The 24,567-nt window shown below is 44.9% G+C and overlaps 1 protein-coding gene across 4 annotated transcripts in view; it reads left to right on the top strand.

Annotated features, from left to right (window-relative positions):
• The window catches only part of MYOCD (myocardin), a 93,312-nt gene that overhangs the window by 36,414 nt on the left and 32,331 nt on the right, over positions 1 to 24,567 (top strand). For 3 of the 4 annotated variants that reach the window (XM_060081293.1, XM_060081291.1, XM_060081295.1), the window contains exons 3-5: positions 8,980 to 9,035; positions 10,482 to 10,557; positions 12,992 to 13,153. In XM_060081293.1, coding sequence (XP_059937276.1) covers positions 8,980 to 9,035; positions 10,482 to 10,557; positions 12,992 to 13,153 — 294 coding nt within the window. Of the gene's footprint in view, positions 1 to 4,342; positions 4,387 to 8,979; positions 9,036 to 10,481; positions 10,558 to 12,991; positions 13,154 to 24,567 lie in introns of all 4 variants that reach the window. The other variant, XM_060081294.1, reaches the window with a different exon arrangement.

Genomic DNA, 24,567 nt, shown 5'->3' with positions numbered 1-24,567 from the left:
TCCTTTGTTCATGGCTAAGCCCTACAAAGAATAAACACAGGTGACCTTTTGGCAGAACAACTTTTTTAGAGGTTTGCTAAAGCAGAGAAGAAAGATCGCACCTTGCAGTTGAAAGGCTGCTTCAATAAAATGTACAGTTAGGATGAGAAACCAAAGGTACAAGTCTGTGTGGCCTGTTTCATCTCAGTCAGCCCAGCAGGGCAGGTGCTAAAACACAGGAAAGACCAAGAGTCTGCAGACTTCAAGACAGATAAATACGTTCGCACTCAGATGTGAGCAGGCCAATCTTTTTCAGAATCCTGTTGCAAACACGTAGAATCGAATTTGTTTAACCATGTCTAGAAGAACGATTCACTAAGAATGGAGTGTAGACAAGTGTAGATCCACCAGGATCCTCTCAGTAGACCACAGTCTCTACCACGTGCCCTCAAATATAAGATGAGCACATCAGTTTCAGTGGGATTAAAATAACCTGTTCCTTCACGGGTGTTTCTTTCCCTTAATTCTGGAAAGGCAATTGGCGTAGAGAGGCCTGGTACCTTTGCATCCCCTCAAGCTGTTCACAGCTGATATAAAGATTAACCTATGTGCTTAAATAATCCAAGCCTGGGTCTTGCAGCTGGCTTTTGGATGAGAATAAACTTTTGTTTTTAGGTTGCTGGGGTTAAATTTCAGGGAGTCAGTGAAACACCTAATAAAAATAAGAATGAACCTGATGGTACATTTTTACATAACACCCTTATGTAACTCATGCAAATTGAATGTCCATTTGTAGAGTCGAGTCCAATGAAGATATAATATTTTGTTCTCCAGGATTTTCAGAATCAAATAGTGTACATATTAACGAAATACTGCTTGACAGAAATTTTGCATCCATAGCCCATTGTACGATTAAGATAATTGCTGGGGGAAAGTCCTAAGAGTAATGAAACGATATGTCTTTTTAATTCAGCAAAATGAGAAGGGTTGATTAAGCATCGTCAGTTTTCCTTACTCTTTAGCCATCTCCTCTCCAGGCTTCCCAAGGGTGTCGATTCTGCTGTGGAAAAATGTCAGAGCCGCAGCAGGTGCACCCTGCAGGCCCAGCCCCTAGACCTCGATGACTTAGTGCTTCTGGGGAAGCCAGACCCAGATGAGCCTCTGCACCTGCTGAGAGGCTGGGGACCGAGATGGTAGCCTCATCAACCCAGACATGAAACATGCAGTCTGTTTACTCAGCACCCCCGGGGGTATGTGTGTAAAAGCAGCCGCTCCCGAGGAGGGAACAGGAGCCCACAGTCTCAGGGTCCTTTCAACTCAATCAAACTCAACACATTTCATGATGAACTTGACTCTCTGCAGGGTGGTATGCCAGGTGCTGTGGGGGGCCACAGTGAGCAAGACCGTCCTTCGCGGAGACTCGAGATTTCAGGGGAAAAGGTGACAAGAGACACAGATAGTATAAGTCAGGGTGAAACTAGTTATGTTCTACAAGAGGGTTCTTTATGTCTTCGTTCTACCGTTTGAAATTTTTGAAGTGGAAGGAAAGAGGAAAGGAGGAAGGAAGGGGGTAGAATGGAGGGAAGCAAAGCCAGTAGTCATTGGAGATCGTCTAATGTTCTGATTTTCAGTGTTTTTTAATAGTTAAAGATACTGTGTCTGTGTATATATATATATATATATATATATATATATATATATATATATACTCCCCTGGTGGCGCAATGGTTGAGAATCCGCCTGCCAAGGCAGGGGACACGGGTTCGAGCCCTGGTCCGGGAAGATCCCACATGCCGCGGAGCAACTAAGCCCGTGCGCCACAACTACTGAGCCTGCGCGCTAGAGCCTGCAAGCCACAACTGCTGAGCCCGCGAGCCACAACTCCTGAAGCCCACATGCCTAGAGCCCGTGCTCTGCAGCAGGAGAAGCCACCGCAATGAGAAGCCCGCGCACCACAACGAAGAGTAGCCCCCGCTCGCCGCAACTAGAGAAAACCCGTGCACAGCAACGAAGACCCAATGCAGCCAAAAATAAATACATAAAAAATTTAAATTTGTGGGGAAAAAAATATATACATATATATACACTGACTGGAACAGGGTCGGGGTCCTGTGTCCCATTCACTCGGCTCCCCTCATCCCTCCTAGATAACCCTGATTATCCTTCCCAGAGCGCTGGTCGTCTTCCAACAGAGTTTGAAAATCCCTTCCCTAGTCCAAGTCTCATTGTCTTTAACCTCCATGAAACCGAGATTGGAGAGGCCTAAGAGGCTTTTCAAACATCCCCAAACCAGGGCCCAGTGTGGTCCTACTTACAAACCTGAACTGTGAGACTTTAAATGCACGCACAATAAAATTAGTAACACAATCTCACATTATCCATACATTGGAAATAATTGCAATGCTCCCCCTGAATTTTCAAACTTGTCATAAATTGCCTAAATGGAAAGCTTATGGCCAAGTGAATTGTTCATTGTCCTTATGGTATTATCGGAAGGCTCTGCAGTTTTTAGCTGGTCAATGGAAACGCCTGGTCTCCTTGGACAGAATTAGTCATGAGTTGTACATTAGATTAAATCCCAAGGGCATTGTCCATTGCAAAAAAAGTGCAGTCCACTCCTAGTGCGACAGAGCTGAGGCCAGAACCCGTGTCTCCTGATCCTGGTATAGGGCTCTTGACTCAAATATTCAAAAGGAATCACTGGAACTGTAAAAGCACTTCCTTCAGTTTCTATCATCAAGCATTTTGTGGCCAGAAGAATTCAGTTGGAATTTGGGAAAATAAAAACATGTATATGTGAAAATGCCAAGGAAAAGCCCATGGTTTTAATGAAATGGCTTTGGGTTCTACGTTGTAATCTATGTCTCACCGTGACCAAGAGTGAATGGAAAATTCCACTGAGTTTGCTGTATGGCTGGTCTCATTTCAAATGCACACCAAATTGATGATTAAGTAGAAGGTTTCTCCCCCACTGACTCCAGTGGGACCATGGGTGATTTTCAGTAGACTAGTGAAACTGGTGCACATGGATAGAATTTAATTTCTTCCTCCTTCATGGGCTTGCATTCTGCAGGTTTCAAAGTTGCTGATGAGTAACCAACAGGCCACAGCAATCAGAGAATCAAAGTCTCTTTTATAATCGCCCTTCATCACCTCTCTTAAGCATATACTCATATCTTACTTGTATATATTGTAGGTTTAGGATTTTCCCCTTCCGGTGCTTTGAATGCACTTAAAGGCATTTTCCTTGAATTTAGTCAAGGAAGGCAGGGTTCTGAGATCAGCACACGGCCCCTTGAACAACTTTAAACCGTGGGAAAGCATTCTCAGACCAGAAGCACGGGCCCAGGTTGGCTTCTAAGATTGCTTTCACATTTATAGTATCAGTGGTGGAATTCACATTTTCAAAAGAGTAGTGAAATCTGAGTGAAATAGCCTCTCAGCATTAATGTAGAAATATTACTTTAAGAATATATTGTTTGGACTCCTCTCCAAAATCCTACCTCTGAATCTCAAAACGGAGATTTCAAATTGCCTGCTTGTCACCTTCAACTAGAGTTCAAAGGGATGGCTTTGCCGCCCCTCCGTGCCAGGCTCAAGGCTGCAAGAGGACATCAAGGTTCTCTTATTTTCTCTTGCCTTTGAGATAGAGCCCAGGCTCCTCCTCTGGAGACCTATGGATGGGGCTCAGATCTGTTCATTATTTCTCAGGCAGATTTTCCCCACTATCTTCTTTTCTCTGGGCATCACTCTCCTGGGTTGAATCTTAAATACCGTTTTATTCCAACCATTTCAGAAGCCTTAGTGCAGAAAGACGATCAGCTCTGAGTTTTCAATCAAAAAAAAAAAATGGTCATAGGGCAATTCAGTAAATATTTCGACCATCTGCTGGGAGGAAGGCCTTATGGAACACAGAGGAGTCAGACATGAATTCTGTTTCAAAGAGCCTACAGTCCAGAAGGTTCCCCAAATCACTCATGCTTAGTTATCTCCATTAATAATATTGGACAATGTCCCATTGATACATGGAGTGAGTTTCTGGGAGAATTGAAGGAAATAGGTGACTTTCTCTCCGTTTCCTTCTGCTACTACAGTGGGACTGATCTATATGAACCCAGGGGAGAGAGGAGGGAACATTGAGTTTATTCTCCGGGAATATAGAAAACGAGATTAGAGAACTGAAGTGGATTACAGAGGCCCGGGGGCCCAGAGAGGCTGCGACTTCTCCCCAGAGACTCAGAGAAAGCACCGCTGGCCAGAAAGAAGTTTCTGGGCAGCCTGGTTCCATGGTCTGATCGATGTCAATGAATGGAAAGATACGATGAGCTGTCTGTGAATGGTGCTGCCTTTATTTGTTTTGCAGACTAATCCAAGCCTCAGCAGCCACATACTTACTGCAAAGCCTTGGTAAATCCCTGAATTCTGTGGTCCTGAATAGCGAGAAGAATGACGGGGCAATTCCTCTACCCACAGCACATGCAGCTTCCTGATAGTTTTGAGACGTTGACGGGGCAAAGTCTTCCTTCCCTTCCTCAGTGCCTTCATCTGACTTGGCTTCTCCCCACAGCACCCTACGTACCACACACTGTTGGCTGTTTGAGCAGAACACGGCACAAGGGTTTCATCTGTCCCTCTCCCCTTCCTTCTAACATCTCAAATTCAGAGATAGGAAAAAAAAAAGGTGCCCTGGATTTTCATGCCAAGCCCATTTGGGTCTAAAATCCTCACTTCTTTATTTCCCTCCCTCTTTCCTTCGATTTTCTAGTTCCTTGCTCCTTAGAAACTAGTAAACCAGTGATGACAGGCACCCTTCGAATTTGTCTTTGAACCCTTCTGAGAAATTCCAAAGTATTCATGTGTGATGCATTAAATTCTCCAAGTGTGCAAGCCAGGCCTTAAATATTACAAAGCTCCATTGGGAAAATGCATGCTTTTCAGACCCCTAAGGCTATCCTTTGGGTACTGAATAGGCAATCTGTTGCCACCCTAAAGAGTTAAGACAATTTCCAAAACATTATCACACACCCATAGCATGGATCCCATTTGTTTGGGAAAAAAAATACACATGGTCCAACTTGTCCTTAAAAGTAGAGCCAAGAGAGGACAGGCACTACTAGATCCATTTTGTAAGTGGGAAACTGAGAACACAGGAAGCCTATCAGACTTGTTCAAGGCTGTACCAAAAATAGATAGCAAAGCAAGGACAGAGCCCGAAGGGAAGGCTTCCAAAAGTTTAGTCACTTTTTAAACCATACCCGTTACTGCCATAGGTCTTGCGTTTGAATTAGTTTTGTCTTCCTCCCAAAGAAGCCTGCATATGTGAATTATTAATCCATATATCTGTCTCTAATTAGTGGCATGTAAGCTTACCAGCCAGTGCTTCTTGATGAGAACAACCAGTTCTAACCCAAGTTATTCTGATTCGAGACAGCAAGTATGAGAAGTGGCAGTTTCATTGAACTAAGCAGCCTTTCTCTGGGCAAACACACCCCTTTTTCTTCAGCTTTTTGAAATACTGAGAAATCAGTCCTAGACATCATTCCCCACTTTTTGAACTCTCAGTTTCCCAAGGACTTTAGATCAGCACCCACTGGCCTTGTAAACGCTGGGGCGCCAGGATCTCCCAGAGGGCGTGTTCCAACACAGACCCCTCCGTCCCTCTACGTCCCACCTGAGCTTTGGATTCTGTAGGCCTGGAAGTTGGTATTATTAACAAGTTTCCAGCTGCTGCTGAAGATGCTGGTGCAGGGGCCACACTTTGAGAACCAGTGCTCCATCTGTAGCCCAAGATGCGGGTTCTTTGATGCTCCCTCTTGGTCCTTAGCCGTATACCAGTGGAGCTGGGTTCTCCCCTGCAAGCCTGGCAGTGAGGGGCCCTGGGAGAGAAGGAAGGCCCTGCCTCTGCCACCGGAGCTGCTACCAGCCCCAGGCCCCTCCTCTGTGAGAGCCAGGCCCCTCTCCCTGACAGATTGTCTACGGCCTTGCAGCCTATTTTCTCCTTTTGCTGGGCTCTGGCTGGAAGCAGGAGGTTAGCAACGGGACCGCAGGAGGCCTGTTCTTATCTTGGGATCTTTTCCTGAGCTCTAAGTAAGCAAATGTTTATACACACAGCTGACCCAAATTAGCTGGAGCCGCGGGGACAGAAATAGGAACAGCCCCTAACTAAACTCCGCGGCGAGAACATGAATTCCCCTGCGAGAAGCAATTCATCTTCCTCCAGGCGGAATGAGTTAGATGTGGGGTTGACTGAATTTACAACCGTATTTTAATTTGAGATCACATTGACTTATTTTTCTTTTAATTTAGAAATCCAAATTCCTTTTCAATCCTAAATGTCAGCGTCCCTTAAATACAAAATTTTGCCATTGGATACTCCCAGGGCTGGCAGCAAAGGAGGTCCTTTTTTCCAAAAAGTCAACCGGGGTAGGGGGTGCATTATGCCTTTCCCTGGCCCTCAGGGGAGGTGGCTAAAACCCACATTCTCTGGAATCACAGAAAAAGCAAATGTCAATCACAGGGCCCATGGCAGGCCAAGTGGTGCCCCACGTAACACCCCTTAAGCCCTGAAAAGAAGAGTGTGGGGTAAAACGCAGTATGTGGATCTTTTAGCTTCCTTCCCAAGTCCTGGCTAAATGGGCGTAGCCTCTCCCACCGTGTGGCAGAAGGTCCCAGAAGACCTTTGTGCTCCTGGCCTTGGAGAACTGGACTGTACAATCATTTCACAGGGGAATAGTTAACACCAAGAAGTGACGATTTATAGCTCTGCAAGCTAAGATACAGGAAATGCAGTGTTTCATAGAAGAATTAATAAGTTCCGCAAATAAGAATTGAAAAGCCTCAGGGATAAGAGAACCAGATGAACTGCCCCTAAGTCCTAAGCCCAATTAAAACCAATTGAGTTTGGAATGTAAGAGCAATCTCAAGATAGATTCATGCTGTTCCCTTAGGGTTGCTTCTTAAGGCAAAGGCTGTGTTGCTCTTTTTAACCACTTAATAAGGCCACACTGAGATCAATTCCTTTTCTGGATTATGGAAGAGATTAAGCCACACCAATATATAATACCTACTTAGGTGACCACCAGACTGTCGGACAGAGGTGCAGACCTATGGGTTCCGATTGTACAGACTCACCAGGACCCACTGGACTTCAAGCAGATTCATAGCATGTGGTTGCCTGGGGAAATGGGAGATGGTTTCAAAACTCCATCTATATAAATTGCAACTGTGATTAAGTGCAAATAACGACAAGCCTCCTGACTCAGGATGAGGGCCAGACCCAAATCAGAGAAAATGCATGAGCAACGCGGCAGGCCTGCACAGTTTTCCAGATGATTCCTCAGAGCCACTGAGTGAGGAGACAGGGGGGGGGAAAGAGGCCATTGAAAAGGACAGGGTTGGCAGAGAGGCTCATTTTAAGAGTGAAAAGCAGCAAAGAGAAACTGGGGCTGTTAGATCAATGGGAAATATGATAGTCAAGCAACAGTTGATTCTTTTTTTCCTATAAGAAAGGAAGCCTCTTAGTCTCTGGTTATATTGAGGAGAATAGTGCTTGTCCATTCTCCTTGGCACAAGGCAGCCAGCTGGGACTATTCTGTGGGATCCTTTGGTCAACATTGCAGATGTCGGGGTGAGACAGGAAGACTTAGAGATGCCTTAGTAGCTTCCCAAGCAGCATCCTCAATAGAGGATAACGTGGTCGAGCAGTTGCCAGGACCACAGTGGAGTCTGCCTGCTGTCCAGCAAGCCCATCTGAGAGCTGGGCTCAAATTTGGCATGGCCTTAAGGCTGAATGAGGCACACACACTCACACACATGCACACACACACACATTCACACACACACAGCCCCAAGTGCCCATCTGGCTAGAAATCCAATTTTTTTATGCCAGCCAAAGTGTGGAAGAATATTTTCTTGCCTGCAGCTTGAGAGCTGACATCTGTGGGAGTAAATATTAGAAATCTGGATCACATGATTCGCCCACTTGTCCAGACCTACTATCCAGAAAAATATCTGATGCAATTCTCTAACCTCTGATCCGCCTCATCACTTCTGATGAAAGGTGGTCCTTTATGGCTTCTGGTTGCAATTGTTCCAGGGGATCAGGAAAACCAGCAAAAAGGTAGAATTCTGCTGAACGATGTTCTACTGCTTTGCAAAGTCAAAAGTTCAGTCCATTGTGCTGAGTTGCTGGGAGCTGGGAAAGGGAGCAATGGGTCTTGGGAAGAAGGGAGGCTGACGTTCGGTCCAGGTTGTTTCCGGCTGCTGTGAGGGACCAGTGCCCTGTCTACTGGTTGTTAGTGTTTTGAGCATCACACCCTGAAAGAAGTTAGGTTGTCAGAAGACCTAGGCTCCTAGCCCTACCTGTGGGACCCTGGGCGAGGCAGTCCTGTTCCGTGGGCCTCCGTTTCCCCATTCCGCTCAGGCTTGGAGCTGTATTTCACCATCTCCAAGGTCCCTTCCAGCCCTCAGAGTCTGATTCTGTGCTTCTCACTCACTGCCCTTTGGTTGCATGTTCCTACCCCACCAGCCAACTCCCTGACCCCAAAGGACAAGTCCCCTCCTGCAACGTGGGACGAGGTCCCTCACAGACTGCAGTCTCCACCCAGACTTGGCGCACTCAAGGGCAGAGCGAAGTCAGAGAGGGTGGTAGTCACCCCAGTCTCCCCTGAAGCTAGAGCATTGCCTGGTCTCCTCCCCCAGGCCTGTCCCTCCTCAGGATCTTGGAATGCCCTGTCTCTGCCACTTCTCTTCCTGTCGCGTATTCTGTCTCTGCTGCTCCTCTTGTTTGAGGCTGACGTCTGCCTTCCTCTGGATTCTCCGGCTGCAGGGAAGCTGGTGACCTCCAGGCCTTTCCTCTTCCATTGCTTGTGGCCTGATGAAGGCCATCACATGTCCATCACATCCCCACTGTGCACCGCTCGGCAAGCACACCGGCCAGCACCGCGACGCCGCTCCCGGCCCCAAGCCCTCTCTGCTCACGTCTGTGTCTTTCTGTTTCAGCCCTGAAAAGCCCACCTGAATTCCATGAGCAAAGAAAACGTTTGGATAGTGGCAAGGTAACTGTTTGCAAACGTCCCACCTTTCTGAACTCAGACTCCAGGCTCTGGATCTCTGAATGCTAAGCTTGGGGGAAAGCGGGTAGAATTTCTCCTGCAAACTCAACCGATTTGCTGGTCCCCTCCCCGCACACCGTGTGGAATCTTCCTCCTAGAAACTGAAAACTGTGGAAATGGGATCAACAGTATTGGCTCTGAAGCTGGTATTTATGAGCTTTAAGAAAATGTCCCCCATCTTTCTGATGTCGGTGGGGTATCCCTGCAAGGATGCGGCGGGGGTCAGAGAGACATGAAACAGGGAGGTAAAGTGTGTCGGCAAGCTGCCCTCTCTTTCATGACAGGCTTTTCTCAGCAACAATCAGATTATTTTAAATCCAATTCAGTGGTAGGGTAGGGCCTGCAGATACAGAGCTTATTCACGGCTATTTAAAGGCAAAAGGAATTCTGTTTATTTCTCTTTCTTTTAGCATTTGAGTGGGGCGGGGGGGAATCGGTGTATATTCTGTACCTTCAGAGCAAATCTCTGCAACTTGAATTTATCAATACAATAAGTGCTATTGAGCAGGCATCAGCAGTGTATGTAGAAGGAAAGGCCATTAGGTATCTTTCTCCTGGGATGTCTTAGCCTGAGGGGAGGGGCTGGAAGAACGAGCAGAGCTCTGGGACTCTTCAGACTCACTCATGAGAGGCTGGGCTTCCTACTGCCTGGAGAATAATTGTCTTTCCTCAGAACTGGAGTGATCCCCAGACTCCTCTCGGGGGCCAATTAAGAGATTCAATATAGTGGGATAAAAACCCAGAACTAGAAATCAGAGCCCTGAGGTCCAGCTGTGGCCCTGCCACAGCCAACGCCATCCCTACAGACAGCTCCGTCATCAAGAAAGCCATGAGACTCAGTAGATAACTCATCTCTAAGTGTCCTCCCAGCTTACAGTGGGTCTCAGTCTGCAGGATTTACATTTTCACGTCTTGAGAGAGAGATCAAGGGCAAAACAGGAGGAGGGCACATGTTGTCATGTTATATTGGATGGATTGAGGTTACATTTCATCTCTGACTCTAGTTAATTTCTGACTCTTTTAAGAGGCAGTGGAATAGGATTGACTCTCATGCAAAAGCAGTGTAGTATCACCACAGTTTTATTAATATTTTATAATTAGGTACCTGCCTGGCCTTTAAGTTTGGAGCGCTGAGGTGGACCCAAGCTTTTGACCTCTTTATCTTATTTTTCCATCCTAAAATTATTAGAGGTTTTTGTGAGCCCTCCTTCGTCAAGACGTAGGAGAACAGAGACATTTGCATGTTGCATTTGTCAAACAAAAAACAAAAAACAAACAAAAAGAGACTTTTTCCCTTTGAGAGAAAAGGGGTTTCTTTTAAAGTTAAAACTAGGTGACTCAACTGTATGAGGTTGATAGCAGAATTCATTCTGTGTTTGTGTCTGACAGGCTGAAGACACCCTGAAGCACAAGGTCAGAAACAGGTCCGACCGTGCAGACGTGGTGAAAATGCACATACTCCAAGGTAAGGTTGCCCAAAGTCATAAACTGGGGCCCATCAGTGGGAATGGAGCATGGGCCATTTTCCAGGGTTCTTTGTCTCTGCACAATTGCTAACTCCCCTTAGAAAGGGTCCCCTGCCATTCCAAAGTGGTGGTTTTGAGCTCTCATCTAGTCATTTGAGGCCATGTAGATGGTCAAATTGGGAAGCCATATAGTGGCCAAGAAGTACCAGACTTGGCATTCATTCTGAGCTGTGCCACCTCCCAATTTTCTCTGAGCGCATAGGGAGTGTCCAACATATATCAACTTCCTTTAAAATGTCTATCCTTCATACCAGTAATAAATGTCTAGTATTGTATCAAAAAAAATAATAATCAGACATACAAAGATTTATGTACAATGATGTTTATCATGTAATTACTTTAAATAGTGACACACTGAAATCAGTGGAACGTCAAAAAATAGTAGAGAGACTGAATAAATTATGCACCATCCGTGTGATTGAATAACTTGCAGCTACCACAAATGAGGCTTTAAAAGAATCATGTTTTAATTAGAAAAGCCTTACAAAATGATGTTTAGTGAGGAGACCAGAAAACAAAACTATATTTACAGTCAAAATCCGGGAGGCAAAAAATATACATAAATTGTATTTATAGTCAGATTCTATGATGAAAAAATACAGACTTACCAATAAATACTGTATAAGTAATTAAGAAAGATGCCCAGTTATTAAAAACAGTTGACCCTAAGTGGGGAGTTTCCTAATGCTTTCACTTCTTTTGCATAATGTTTTAGCGTTTTCCACACTTACAACAATACGTACGTATAATATTATAATCAAGAAGGCATTATCTGTTGTATCAGTCCAGTCTTGAATTAAAATGTCAGGCTATGAACCACAGAAACCCCAAGTTTAGTCTCCGTTGGTTCCCATGAAACCCACCCTCCCCCCCCACAGAAATTGGAAATTGGCCCCCTGGAGCACCAAGGATCTGCTAGATTATAAATGACCCTTGCCCTCCAAGGGTTCATGGTCTGATTTTGGAAATAGCGATATAAGATTAGGGACCAATGCTTGTAACTGCTGGGGGTCGTCGAAGCAGAAGGAAGCTATAAGAACAGGAGTCAGGAAGACTTTGTTAGGGCAGGGAGACAAAGTAGGCAAATGTACAAAGGTGAACTCAGGAAGATGGGGGGTGGGGGGCAGAAGGCAAAGGACCGGGCTCGCTGGAGTGGGAGTTTGGGCATCAACCATCTCAGGTCACGTAGGGGGTGGATTCGGTTTGTGGCGAGCCTGCGAAACCGGGCTGAGAGACGGATGGAGAGGACCATCTTGGAGGGGATGCAAGAAAGGAGTGCTTTCTGAGGATGAATCCTGTATGGCTGTGCAGGATGGGTCAGAAAGATCCCTGAGGCAGGGGGTGTAGCAGAAGCCCTTGTACTGGCCTGACGGGTAGTTGGGAGAGGATTTGGGCTTAGAAACTTCTATTTTGGGGTTTGGAATATTGATGTTTTCTCCATCCCACATCGAGTGCTTTGCAGATGTAGCTTCTAAGCAAGTCTGACCTGTTGCAACCATGAGACATCCCTAGCCCTCCCCTGTGTGGAGATTGCTAGAGCAGCGGCCAGACACTAAGCCTGGGTTAGTAGATGGATATTAACAGAACAATAGGACCAGGACGTCTGTAAAGGTCTCAACTTCAAAATTTGCAGAGTTGAGCGGAAAGCTACAAACTCGTGGAATCCTAACTTCCAGTCCTGCGTTATAGCAACCACCGGCTCACAAGATTCTCTTCCACGTTCTTGCACAGAAATAAGTCGGGGCCTCACCCAAAGAGGAATAGACCAGTGATTTAGGGCTTGCCAGTGACCTTTCCCACCCTCCCAAAGATGAGAAACTGCCTGTTGGATAAATTTTTTAAAATCCCTGTTTAATTAAATAACTATTCCCCCCCCCCAAATTGTTTTTCTTTTACCACTGGACCTGGACACTTGAATCAGTTAGTATCACAACCTCAACAAGTCTAAAACTCTTGAGAAGTCACACTACTACAATTAATGATAATAATAGATAATATTTACTGCCAGCTCAGCCTGGGCTGGGCAATATATAGACAGGATTTGCATGCAAATGCCATAGTTTAGTGTCAGCAAGCAATACAGGCCCCGTGGACTACTTACTTACAGAATCGCCAAATTGCATATTTTTACCCACCAAATCCTCACAAAGCAAGTTTCTCTAACTCTTCTGTGCTTCTCTATTTGCCTTTATTTGGAAGTGTCTAGTCTTTGCTGCTAATCCATGTGAAATGAGGATGATTGCATTGAAAAATTATTAGGATGGTGGAGTACAATGTGTCAGAGTGTTTGGGTTACAAAAGCAAAAAAAAAAAAAAAACCCACAAAAATGACATCAAATTCTAGAGCTGACCCTCTTGATTTTAACCCCTTAGCCTCCACTGCAGAGAGATCTGTTCCAACTGCTCAGATGAAGCTGAAAAGAGCCCGACTTGCAGATGACCTCAATGAAAAAATTGCTCTCCGGCCAGGGCCACTGGAGCTGGTGGAGAAGAACATACTCCCTGTGGATTCTGCTGTGAAAGAGGCCATAAAAGGTAGGTAGCACAAATGAATGGCACGCTTCCCTCTGTGCTGAGGTCTGAGGGCAGCCATAGCTCTGAAATGCTGGGGCCCTGGGGGTGAAGTCCTCTCACTAGACAAGAGTCAATCCATGGGTCGCTGTTCCAGAGTGTTCCCCATAACCAGAGGTCCGGGGAGTGAGGAAGAAACTGAAACCCACTCAGCCTCCAAAGTCAGGTTAACATAGACCAGTCTGGTTCTGATCAAGCAGGTTGGGGAGCTGACTTGATTTGCAACCTCAAAACATCTTCCCTGCAAGGTTCCATCACTTTGGAGTCATGGCACTCTCCGCCCTTCCTCTTTTAAAGGGGTGTAGACTGGCAGAGTGGAAAGAGTGCTGGACCTGAACGGGAAGATCTGGCGGCTAAACCCAGTTCGGGTGCTGTGGCTTGGGGCTTCCCCAGGTCCCTTCACTTCTCCAAGGTGAATACCCAACCAGCCCAACTCATGGGCTCTTGGGAGTGAGGGTCAGTTCTTTAAGCACGTGAAAACACATGCGCGCTACAGGGTTGAAGTACAGATACTTAAAGAGGAGACACAAACGTTAATTCTCTCATCAGCTGCATAAAATCATTTTGTAGACCTTTGGAACAGTTGAGGCCACATGGATCCAAACAGCCGGAGGGTCCTGAATTCATTCACAGAGGTGTTGAGGTGGAATCTGGGAAAACCATGATAGAAGGAAGAAAGGGAATCCTGGCATTGCCACGGGCAAATTACACTCTTCCAATGAAGCCTACAAAAGCTCTAAGAATGACTGATATATAATAAGCAATGTACATTTAAATGTTTTGACACCTTGTCCAATATTATGCATAAAGATGTTTTATTAAATGCTAAGTTCATTGTTAAACTTATTCACATTCTAAAATCTTGCACCCAACCAGTCAGAGGCCACATGACTTTTGTATTTGGAACCTGTAAATATGGAAGAATCAACTCTAGGGGAGATAGTATCCTCATCACTACCCATTAAATATCCCACCGTGGTTTTCTCTCTTCTTTATTACTCTCTCTGTCTACACTAAATATCCTGTGCCTTTGAACTTGGACTAGCCCAGTCAATGGTGCACCATCCCCGTCTTGACTTTGATGAGATCTAGGACAGAAAAGATTTCTATCATGTATCTCTTATCATTTATTAAAACATTATATTTATTCCATGCATGCAAATTTATCTTTGATTTTTATATGATAGGCAAAATATCTCATTTTAAATTGCCTTCTTTGGTTTATAGAGAGATGATGTTTTTCCATGTGATTTTGTGTCATTGGCAATTCGTGGCTATTCTTTTTTTCTACTGGGCATTTTCTTCCCTCACTATAAAAGCTATTTATATATATTAAAAAAAAAAAAAACTAATCCTCCATCTGTCATAGGTATTACACGTCCTTTTACCAGCATGTCTTTTGCCTTTTATTGTTGGCTTTGTTTGTTTGTTTGTTCGTTTCTGTCCTTTGCCTTTTGATTTTGTGTGTAGTGTATTTTACCTATAGCAGTTTTTAATTTCTGTGTAGTGCAATCTCTTAATCTTTTACTTTGTAGTTTCTGAATTTGTTACTGCTTATCGAAAACACTTCCTACCTCAAGAATAGAGTTATTCACCTATACAGTCTTCTAACATGTATATACTTCATTTTTATATTTCAGTCTCTACTGCATATTAAATTATTTCAGTGTACGGTTTAAGAGGTCTAATTTTCTTTTTTCCACAATTTTAGTGGTGTATTTTATAATTTGTCTTAATATCTGTCTTCACAAGTTTCTTTACATTGGTCTGATTTTTCTAATGTTTCTTGGCTACTCTCACAAGTATATGGTGGGTGAAATTTAGAATCAGCTTATTATATTCCAACCTCAATCCTATTAGAATTTTGTTTGGGATTGCAGTGAATTTATAGGTTAGTTTATGGTGAATTCATAGGTTTAAAATATATTAATTCTTCTGAGGCAGAAAGATAATATCTCTTTTCACCTCTACAAGTCTTCTTTTATTTCCCTTGGTAAGGTTTTTTAAAATAAATTCACATCAGTTATTACTTACATATTGGAAACCTCTTAATTTTGCACATTTATTTTGTAACTGGGCATCTTTGAAGATTTTCTTAATTGTTCCGATAGTATCTCATTTTATCTTTAATTTTTTGCATGGGCAATTACATCATCTACAAATAATGAAGCTGTGCCTCCTGTTTGTTTTTTCTTTCTGCCTTGGAGCACTGGCTGGTTGTTGAAAAGCAACATCATGGAATTATTAATAAATTACACAATTAACATCATTTTAAAAGTTACATGCAGTATATTCATAATATAACTTCAATATAATTTTATGTATTTTATTTATAAATTATTTGTATTTGTAAATGATATATGTTATAATAGTATAATATACTAAACAAATCTAATTATATATATTTTATCATATATAAAATATTTATATCATGTAGGTATATATCTTACATATAAAATTATATGTATGAATTATATAAAGCACATATAATTTATATTATTTTGCATTATGCAATATTTCATTATATAATTTAAAAATTATTGATATATTACATAGTAGACAATTATTATTATTGGTACATTGCCAGTGCTTCAAAAGCAATATTATATAATGTTATATATTTGTTATGTTGATGATAACATTTTTTTTTTTTTTTGGCTGCGTTGGGTCTTCGTTGCTGCGCGCAGCCTTTTCTCTGGTTGTGGTGAGCAGGGGCTACTCTTCGTTGTGGTGCGCGGGCTTCTCATTGCAGTGGCTTCTCTTGTTGTGGAGCACGGGCTCTAGGCACGCAGACTTCAGTAGTTGTGGCACACAGGCTTAGTTGCTCTGCGGCATGTGGGATCTTCCCGGACCAGGGCTCGAACCTGTGTCCCCTGCGTTGGCAGGTGGATTCTTAACCACTGCGCAATGAGGGAAGCTCAATGATAACATTTGTTGATTCAGTCTTCAGTGGGAATTCCTCTGGTCATTCATCTCTAAATATGACACTAACTTGTGCTAGAGGAAGATATTCTAAGGAAGTGTTTCTCTATTCTGTTCCACTAAGAATAGCTTGCAAGACGGATGCTGAGTTTTTTAAATGCTTTCAACACGCATGAGAAGATGATCATATGGGTTTCTTTCTTTGATCTAGCAATGTGGTATTGCTATCTTTCCTAATCATCCTTGCATTTCTGGAAATAAATCCTACTTGGATTTTTTTCCCTAGAAGTTGCTAGTATTTACTTGAGACTTTACATCTCTTTTGTTGTTAGTTGGGATAACAGAGGCTGCTAAACAAACCACAAAATTTCAGCTGCTTAACAATAGACGTTTATTTCTTGTTCATAAACAGTCCAGAGAGGGTTTTCCTCGATAGCAAACCCTTCAGGCACACAAGCTCCTTTGGTCTTGCTGCTCCACCATCCCCCAGAGCCAGGGTGGCAAACTTTTTCTTAAAGAATAAGCTGAGGTCTCTAAGCTGTCACAGCTACTCATCTCAGCTGCTGTAGTGGGAACGGAGCCATAAGCAATATGTAAACAAATGGCCATGGCTGTGTTCCAATAAAACTTTATTTACAAAAACAGACAGCAGGCTCACAGGCCCTAATTTGGCCAACCTGTGCCCTACAGTCTCATCATCCTCTGGATCTAGCCAGTGAAGAGGAAAGAAAAAATGAAAAGGTCCACCCACACATTTAAAAAGCCTCAACCTGGAAATGAACACATCACTTCCACTCACATCCCATTGTGAGAACAGTACACATGGCTGGCAGGGGCGGTGTTCCCTGGCTGAACAGTGATTTCAAAGCAATATCTCTGTACTTCAGAAGGGGGAACATAAAATCTGATGAATAGCTTTTAGTTAAGAGTCTGAACAAGAGTCGTGCTGTGGGTACAAAAAAAAGAGCATCTGAGAGGTAACTGACGTTGCCTCATTAGATGACCAGTAGAATATGTCAATGTGAACAAAAGGAAGAGTCAAAGATGACACCGAGGTTTCCCTCTTGGTCAACTGAGTAAATGGCAGCCATGTATCAAGATTGGGACCCTGAGTGGAGGAGCAGATTTGGGGAGAGATGATGAATTCCCGTTTCAACTGTTGCAGCTGATAGGTCTACAGGAACTCCAAGGGCAGGGATTCAATAAGCAGTAGGTTCTATCAAACTAGACTTCAGAAGAAAGTATTGGTCTAGAGCTGTAGACTCGGGAGACTTTAGTGTGTATGGTAATTTAAACTGATGGCCTCGATAAGATTCCCCTTTCATTTATTTAGCTCTTCATTTAATATTTATGGAGCATCTTCTATGTGTCAGACACTAGACAAACCTACAAAAATTTCTGCTCTAACAGAGCTTATATTATAGTGCAGGAGGCACAGACAATGCACAAAACCCATAAATAATTATCTATCCTAATAAAAGGTGATAGATGCTGTAAAAATAGAAGCTGTGCAGGGTACAGGGAATGAGGAGTGCCCAGTAGATGGGGTTTGAAGGGGGAGCTGGGGATATGAAGGATGTATAAGAAGCGAAGAGGGCTAGGAGGCTCTCATGTAGGAATATGTAAGACAGAGGCAGGGATCTGTGAAGAATAAAGAGAAGGCATAGCTAGCGAAAGAGGTGGAGGATATAGGTTGACCTCATCCAAGGAACGTCCATGCCTCAGCCTCTCTAGCAATAATCTTTGAATGTGTGTGAATTTCTATGGGCAAGGCCGTGGCATCCTATGAAGTGTCATAGGGGCAGAGGGAGTTGCTCAGCGACCAGTTGTAGAGACAGCGCTCTGAGTAGCCCGTCCAGTGGTGGTGATGATGCTGACCCCTCACCTATCTGTCACTTCTTGGGGTCACATCATCCACCCTCGGTGAAGTGGTGACTCAGGGCTGTGGTTTTCTGTGTATCCTTCTCCTGGCATCTGTGTATTTTTCCTCCTCTGTGCACGTGCCTTTCCAGATGTGTTTACATTTTCCAGCTCCCTCTGCAGCTGTGCGTCTGTGTTTCTGCCAAGCCCTGAGCGAAACACTCACTGTCTTCCTCCCTCCCGGTTTTATTCAAGACCAACTCTTCTCCATCCCAAACATACAATAATCCAGAACCTCTCTCAGTGCAGGGAGGGAAGGATACTGTAGATAGGGAACCAGCCCCTACTCTGGGATTTTTCTTCTCCTTCTCAGATGTTCCCCCCATCTTGCACTCAGCTGAATGACTGTAGCAAATCGTTTCCCCCCAAACTTTCCTTTCTGGGGTGCCAGCTAGCCATCCGTCTTCCAGCCTGCAAGTTTATTTTCTGAATCAGGTAGAATTTTACAGATTCCAGGGGGAGGAAACATAGGCTTGTGTGACCAAGTGACGCAATGTGGATGAAGAGGGGGCCTTGTGATTTTACTGACACAAAAGGAGGCTTGGGGCGCCTCGTGGCTACATCTCAGAACATACACCTGTTTCCCTGTTTCTCCTTCTTAGAAAACCTCTAACAGCCACTCTCTGGCAGGCCAGAACTCCAAATGCAACAATTATTATGTGGGAGTGATGATTTACGAGAACAGAAACTATACACTGGAGTTGAGCCTGGCTTTGTACTGCTTACACGTGGTCATTGTCACTTACTATCCCTCAGTTTTGAGAGCCCTACTCCAAGCTTGTTAATCCTCTCTCTGGTCATCCGGGTATCTTCTTCACTTGCCAGGAGTATCCCTTGGGTACCAAGGAAGCTGGCTTCTGCTTGGGTAAAAGAGAACTGCAGCTGGCTTTCCCAACTCTTCAAACAGTGGAAGGGTCCCGGCATCCTGCTCTAGTGGACAAGCTCCTCCCCCTAAAATGTCCTCATCTTTTCCTTGAACTGAGCCAGGCTTCCCACCTGAATGCCTGAGTCTGCTTTTCAGCTCTTTTTTTTTTTTAATTGAACCTGTGATTCAGAGTATACAGCACCATTATCAAAGATAAAGCAGTTCTTTTTTATCACCGTAACCCTTCAACACAGGAAAGCAACATTTCTGTCCACCAGGGATGGCCCAGAAGTCATCCATTTACAAGTGTCGTGTACATTTTTCTAAAAGATCCTACGCTAGTCTTCACTCACCTATAAGCCCAAGGCTCAGACTTTATAACTAAACAGAACAAAAATTCTCGTTTACTAAGTATCCAGTCATTCTTCAGAGACTCTGGAAGTCTGATCACTCTCCAATCATGCATTTTTAAGACAAATAGACAATAACCATGGCCCTAAGGCAGATGGTAGCGTCGTTTGCTTTGGCATAACTTTCTCGTGGACAAAATCTATCATTCCATAATGAGAAATTATTTCCAAAGTGTGAATAATCCTTGGGGGAAAGAAACACACAGAGGCATACGTGATAAATACTGTTCTGAGGAAGGTTCTGGAAAGGGGGTGGGAAAAGAGAAGTAGGAAGCCAGTAGCTTTGAGGGGGGCGATGACAGGGAGGAAAGTTAGGGTGCTCTGAGACAGTGCTAATGTATCTTTGCCCACCTAAGAATTTGTTCCTCGAGAATTAGCCTCGAAAGCTGTTACAAGACAAGTTTATGCAGCTGAATTGTTTTTCACAACTCATGTGTTCCTAGCATCAGGGTCTATCTAGAGACTTTAAGCCAATTTCTAAAGTGCCTGGGATCTGAGGAAAAAGAATGCTTGTTCCTCCAAAATTCCGCTTTCATCTATTTCCATCCTAAAGGCATCTGATCCCCTTCAAGGGCAGTGGGTTCGGTCTTTGTTGGACAACATAATCCATCTCCTCCAGACTACGGTATCTCCAGCGTACTGAAATCTCTTTAGGCAAGAGGCACTTTTAAACTATAGCTACTGTCACCTGACCACCTCCTCCCTTAGGAAGTGGATTTGGCTTCAGTCTCTTCCAGGAGGACACGAGGAAGTCTGATCATGAATTAAAATAGCTGTCATGCGAGCGCTGCTCAGGCTTGCAAACAGATAAGCAAGTGGAGTTTGTTCTCACGTTCCCACCCCATGCTTTCCAGCCCCTGGTGTGGGTCCCAGCGGAAAGGTAACCAGGACTCTAGCGATCGCATTTTCATCTTGGAATTTTAAATGTTTATGCAGAGGAAGGTCCAACTGACTCATTCACCCAGTCACTTCTGAGAAAGAGGGGGAAAGCGCCGAGTGGCCAGGCCGAGATCCCCAAGGGGCCAGTGCCCAGAGACAGCCCCGTGGGCATAGCCTGGGAGTGAGTCAGGGCTTCCAGAAGCAGGTCCTTGTCATCACAGCGCCTCACGTGTCTCCAGGGACAACAGCCAGCGCCCTGCTCTCCCACAGCTGCCAGTGAGCCCCGCGCCCGCCGTGGGGGGTTGGAGCAGGGACCCAGGGTCACAGCACGAGCCGACAGACTCTGCTTGTTCCTGAAGCAGCCAGATAAGGTGACCTTCGTCCCTCTCCGCCGAGCCCGCCTTGAACCAGGCAGGAGAGGGGGGAGCGCGCAGCCTTTCCTGTGACACTCCTTCTGCTCTGGGGAAGGTCTGTCTTTGCTTTCCCGGGATGAACCTCTCAGTGTTTCTGGCTCCGGAGTTGGGCTGACCTTTGCAAAGCTGACCACAGGATAAACTGCCTCTTGGGTGGTCTTTGCTTTATTTTTTTTATTTTTTTATTTTTTTTGAGGTACGCGGGCCTCTCGCCATAGTGGCCTCTCCCGTTGCGGAGCACAGGCTCCGGACGCACAGGCTCAGCGGCCATGGCTCATGGGCCCAGCCGCTCCGCGGCATGTGGGATCCTCCCGGACCGGGGCATGAACCCGTGTGCCCTGCATCGGCAGGCGGACTCTCAACCACTGCGCCACCAGGGAAGCCCTGTTTTATTTTTGATCGTGGTGAACTTGAGACAAGCAGACACTGCTACCAAAAACAATAACAACAACGGCAGCTAGAAATGACTGGGCACGTGTGTGTCAGGGACCATGTGAATAACATATAAAACATGTAAAGCTCAGTGCTTTTACATGTGTTATTTTAAGCCTCAAAACCCCGAGAGGTGACTATGATGATGTTTCCCATTTGATAGATGGGGAAATTGAGGCTCTAAGAAGTTGAGTAATTCATCAACAGTCACTCCACCACCGAAGTGGTAGAACCAAGAAACAAACCAACCTGTCTGGCCCACACTGACCACCCTGAACACCACGTACCTCAGTTCCAAAGGAAGCCACTGCCACGCGCTCGGGGGCCTCTTGCTGTCACCGTTCTCATCAGCAGGGGCTGAGCCTAGTGTGGGCTCATCTCTCTGCCCTGTCGCTCACCTTCTGGCCTCGCAGTCAGAGATCCAAGCCCTTTGTGGTGCTGGGGGAGTGGCAGGGCCCCTGTGGTCGGCTCTTTGAGTGTGGACAGCCTCTGAGTGGTCCTCAGTGTGTCTATTGGCTTATTCTGACCTGGTACAACATGCTTTTTAGAAACTAGATGGGAGTCATTTTGGGGGCCTTGGTCTTCACCCTGTGTTTGTTCATTCAGGTGTGAACAACTACCCTGTACGTGGTTGCATGTATTCATGGCTTCTTCATGTATGGGGTTGCATGTACTCACGGCTTCTTCATGTATGCAGTTGCATGTACTCACAGCTTCTTCGTGTATACAGTTGCATGTACTCATGGCTTCTTCCTTGACTTAAGCAGAGGAACCTCTTTAAATGATTGATGTCACTTGTAAAGTAGACTTCTCGAAGCTGTGTGTCTCCGGGAACTGGATCCTAAAGTAATCCACTCCGGTGGCTGGAAGAGTTACTTCTTCATCCTTCCCACCCCAACTCTGCTCATCAACACCTTGTAACTTCCCTTCTGTGCCCCGCAACTCTTGCCAGGTGCCCTCCTTCTTTCTGTCATCCTGTCCACTGTCATTTCAGGCTCAGCTCCATCCCACCTCGTCTGGGAGTGAGTCTGCCTGGACAACCCACATCTCCATCCCCTTTGTCTGCTAGCCACCAACAGCACTCACCAGGCAGTCTAGTCCTTGACAAGTTCTCTGGTTGTGTCCCGTGCAGATAGACGGATAGCATCCTTCTCGTGGTTTCCATATCTTCACCATACTGTATCTGATTATACTTCTGCTTCTCTCTACTCCTCTCTGAGTGGGGAGGCTGAAAGTGAACAAAATAGTTGAGGAATGTTCCATCCAATTCTGGGGAAAATGGGCCTGGTTACCAACTCCTTTATTCCAAACACTCTACTACTAGACTTTTCCACATAATTCCAGGCAGGTGCCAAAGTGAAAAGGACACGCTGATTTATGGCCACAACAACAGGGCTTCACAGTCCTCCCAATCCCTTTTCTGAGACAGTGGCAATGAGATCGAAGTGATCGCCTGCCTTCTTTCTTCTCACAGTCAAGATGTCACGTTCAGTCCTTCAGATCTCAAAAACTCGAGTAAAAGATGTTGTGGAGGATGGAGCCGTCCCTAGTACGTGTGTCCCGAAAAAGAAATGGACGTTGGCCGATTTCTATGCTACCCCTCCCCACTGCCACCAACCCAGTGGGTCTTGCGATGTTCCCTAAACAACATGTATCTGTTGACCTCCTGGGAGGGAAATTGATTTTGCCTCCCCCTCTGCTGGAGGCTCTGAGCATACAAAGGCTGGACCTGTGTCTTAGCTCGGTCTCTAAAGAACTGGGAGGCCTGGATCTTGCAATATCCTCGTCTGCAAAACAGAGATGAGAGAATGTGGTCCTTCCTCTGACTTTCTAGACCGTTCTAAGGCCTAACACAAGTTGATTGTTTCTGTTACTGCTGACACTGCTAAGTGAACTGCTGATGCAAACCACTGTTTTTACCATTTGTTTTCTTTCCCCTTGAAACTATTGAAGGGGGATAGTTGGGGGATTAAGAGAGAAATTTTCTCTCTTTCTCCCATCCCCGCCCTTGTAACATTTCCACGTGTGTTAGAACGCTTGGACAACTTTGCAGTTTGATTAGTTCCCTCTCATTTGCATGCGTTTGGGACATGATCCTCGATGCGGGTGGAGGTGGCAGGGGGCGGGGGCGTCTTCTTTGTCTCACGAAGTGTCAGATCACACAGAGAAGATCTGTACGGTTCAGACTGAAGGAAGTGGGGAGGGAGTGTAAGATGCTACAGCTCTCCCACGGAGGGTCCTGTTGGGCAGCGCAGGCTGGCTGCCCCCAGGGGCTGGTACGGTCACACGCAGGGCTCTCTGAGTTGGTCTTGCCTCACGGTCTATGCCAAGTAAATCCCAGTGAAATGCTGTGACTTCTGAGGTGGGGAGGGCTTAACACCCACTCCCCCACAACCAAATCCCATGCCCACCTGGCCCTGAATAATACATGTCATCTTTTCAGCAGGGACAAAGCCTTTAATTCCACAACTAGAAGTGGGACTTGAAATTTCAATGAAAACGTGGTTTCTAAAGTAAAGAAATTAACAGGTTGAGTTTACAATGGAAGCGTATTCATGGAGGCTCCTGGAAGGACCTTCCTGGGAAGATCGCAGGCACATGATCCCTTGGAGAAAGGGAAAATGGTATATAAATTCCTTCACATTGCCTGAAAATGACAGATGGAGGCTTCTTTGCAGAGCCCCGGGGGGTTTGCTGTAAGAAAAGAAGGGAAGGGTGTGAGCTAGCTCTGGACCTTAGAATAGAGAGGGAGGGAGGTGGGAGAGACCAGGTGGGAGAGAAGTGACCCGTGATTGCAAAGAAAAAGTTGACATTTGTCAAATACCCAGTGAAAGCCCTTTCTGTTAGAAAATGAATAGGTTTCTGATGCAAATATAGGAAAATACTGGCATATATTTATTTCAGGTGATTCACATGTTTTATATTATTCTCTGTACTTTTCTATTATTTCAAAATTTTTATAATTAAAGATAAGGGCCCCTTGGGAAATAAAAGTTGGAAAACAAAAGTTCCCATTCATACAATGAAATACTGTATAGCTGTTACCAAAATATTGAGGAAGATCTCTATGCGTTCACATGTAAAGATCTCCAAGATACACTATAGGATGAAAAAAGCAAGTTTCAGTACAGTATCTTTCACTCAGTCCTGTCTGTTTGAAATGCTTTTTAAATATGTGCGTGTCTTGCTGTTTGGATAGAATTAAGTCTAGAAGAGGGAATAAATCATTAACGGAAGTGGGATTGTTATGTACCTTGTTATGTACATTTCATATGGTATGAATTTTTATAAGTAAACATTACTTCTATAATCACAGAAAAGTAATAATGACTTTTATAAATAATCCTTGAAACCAAGGAGCAGCAACGCTGGTCCCCAAGCCTTTCCAGGTTAGCAGGCTGCCCAGCGGGCCAGTGACTGGAGTTCCCACCTGCCCTGTCCTTGTCCGGCCTCTCTCCTGATTTGACACTTGCGTGTCTGAGTGAGGGTCCATGACAGATGCCAGCAGTGGTGGTGATGACAAGCCCCAAACCACAT

The sequence above is a fragment of the Mesoplodon densirostris genome, chromosome 18, assembly GCF_025265405.1.
Source record: "Mesoplodon densirostris isolate mMesDen1 chromosome 18, mMesDen1 primary haplotype, whole genome shotgun sequence".
Classification (NCBI taxonomy): Eukaryota; Metazoa; Chordata; class Mammalia; order Artiodactyla; family Ziphiidae; genus Mesoplodon; species Mesoplodon densirostris.
This window is presented reverse-complemented; position numbering and strand designations above follow the sequence as displayed.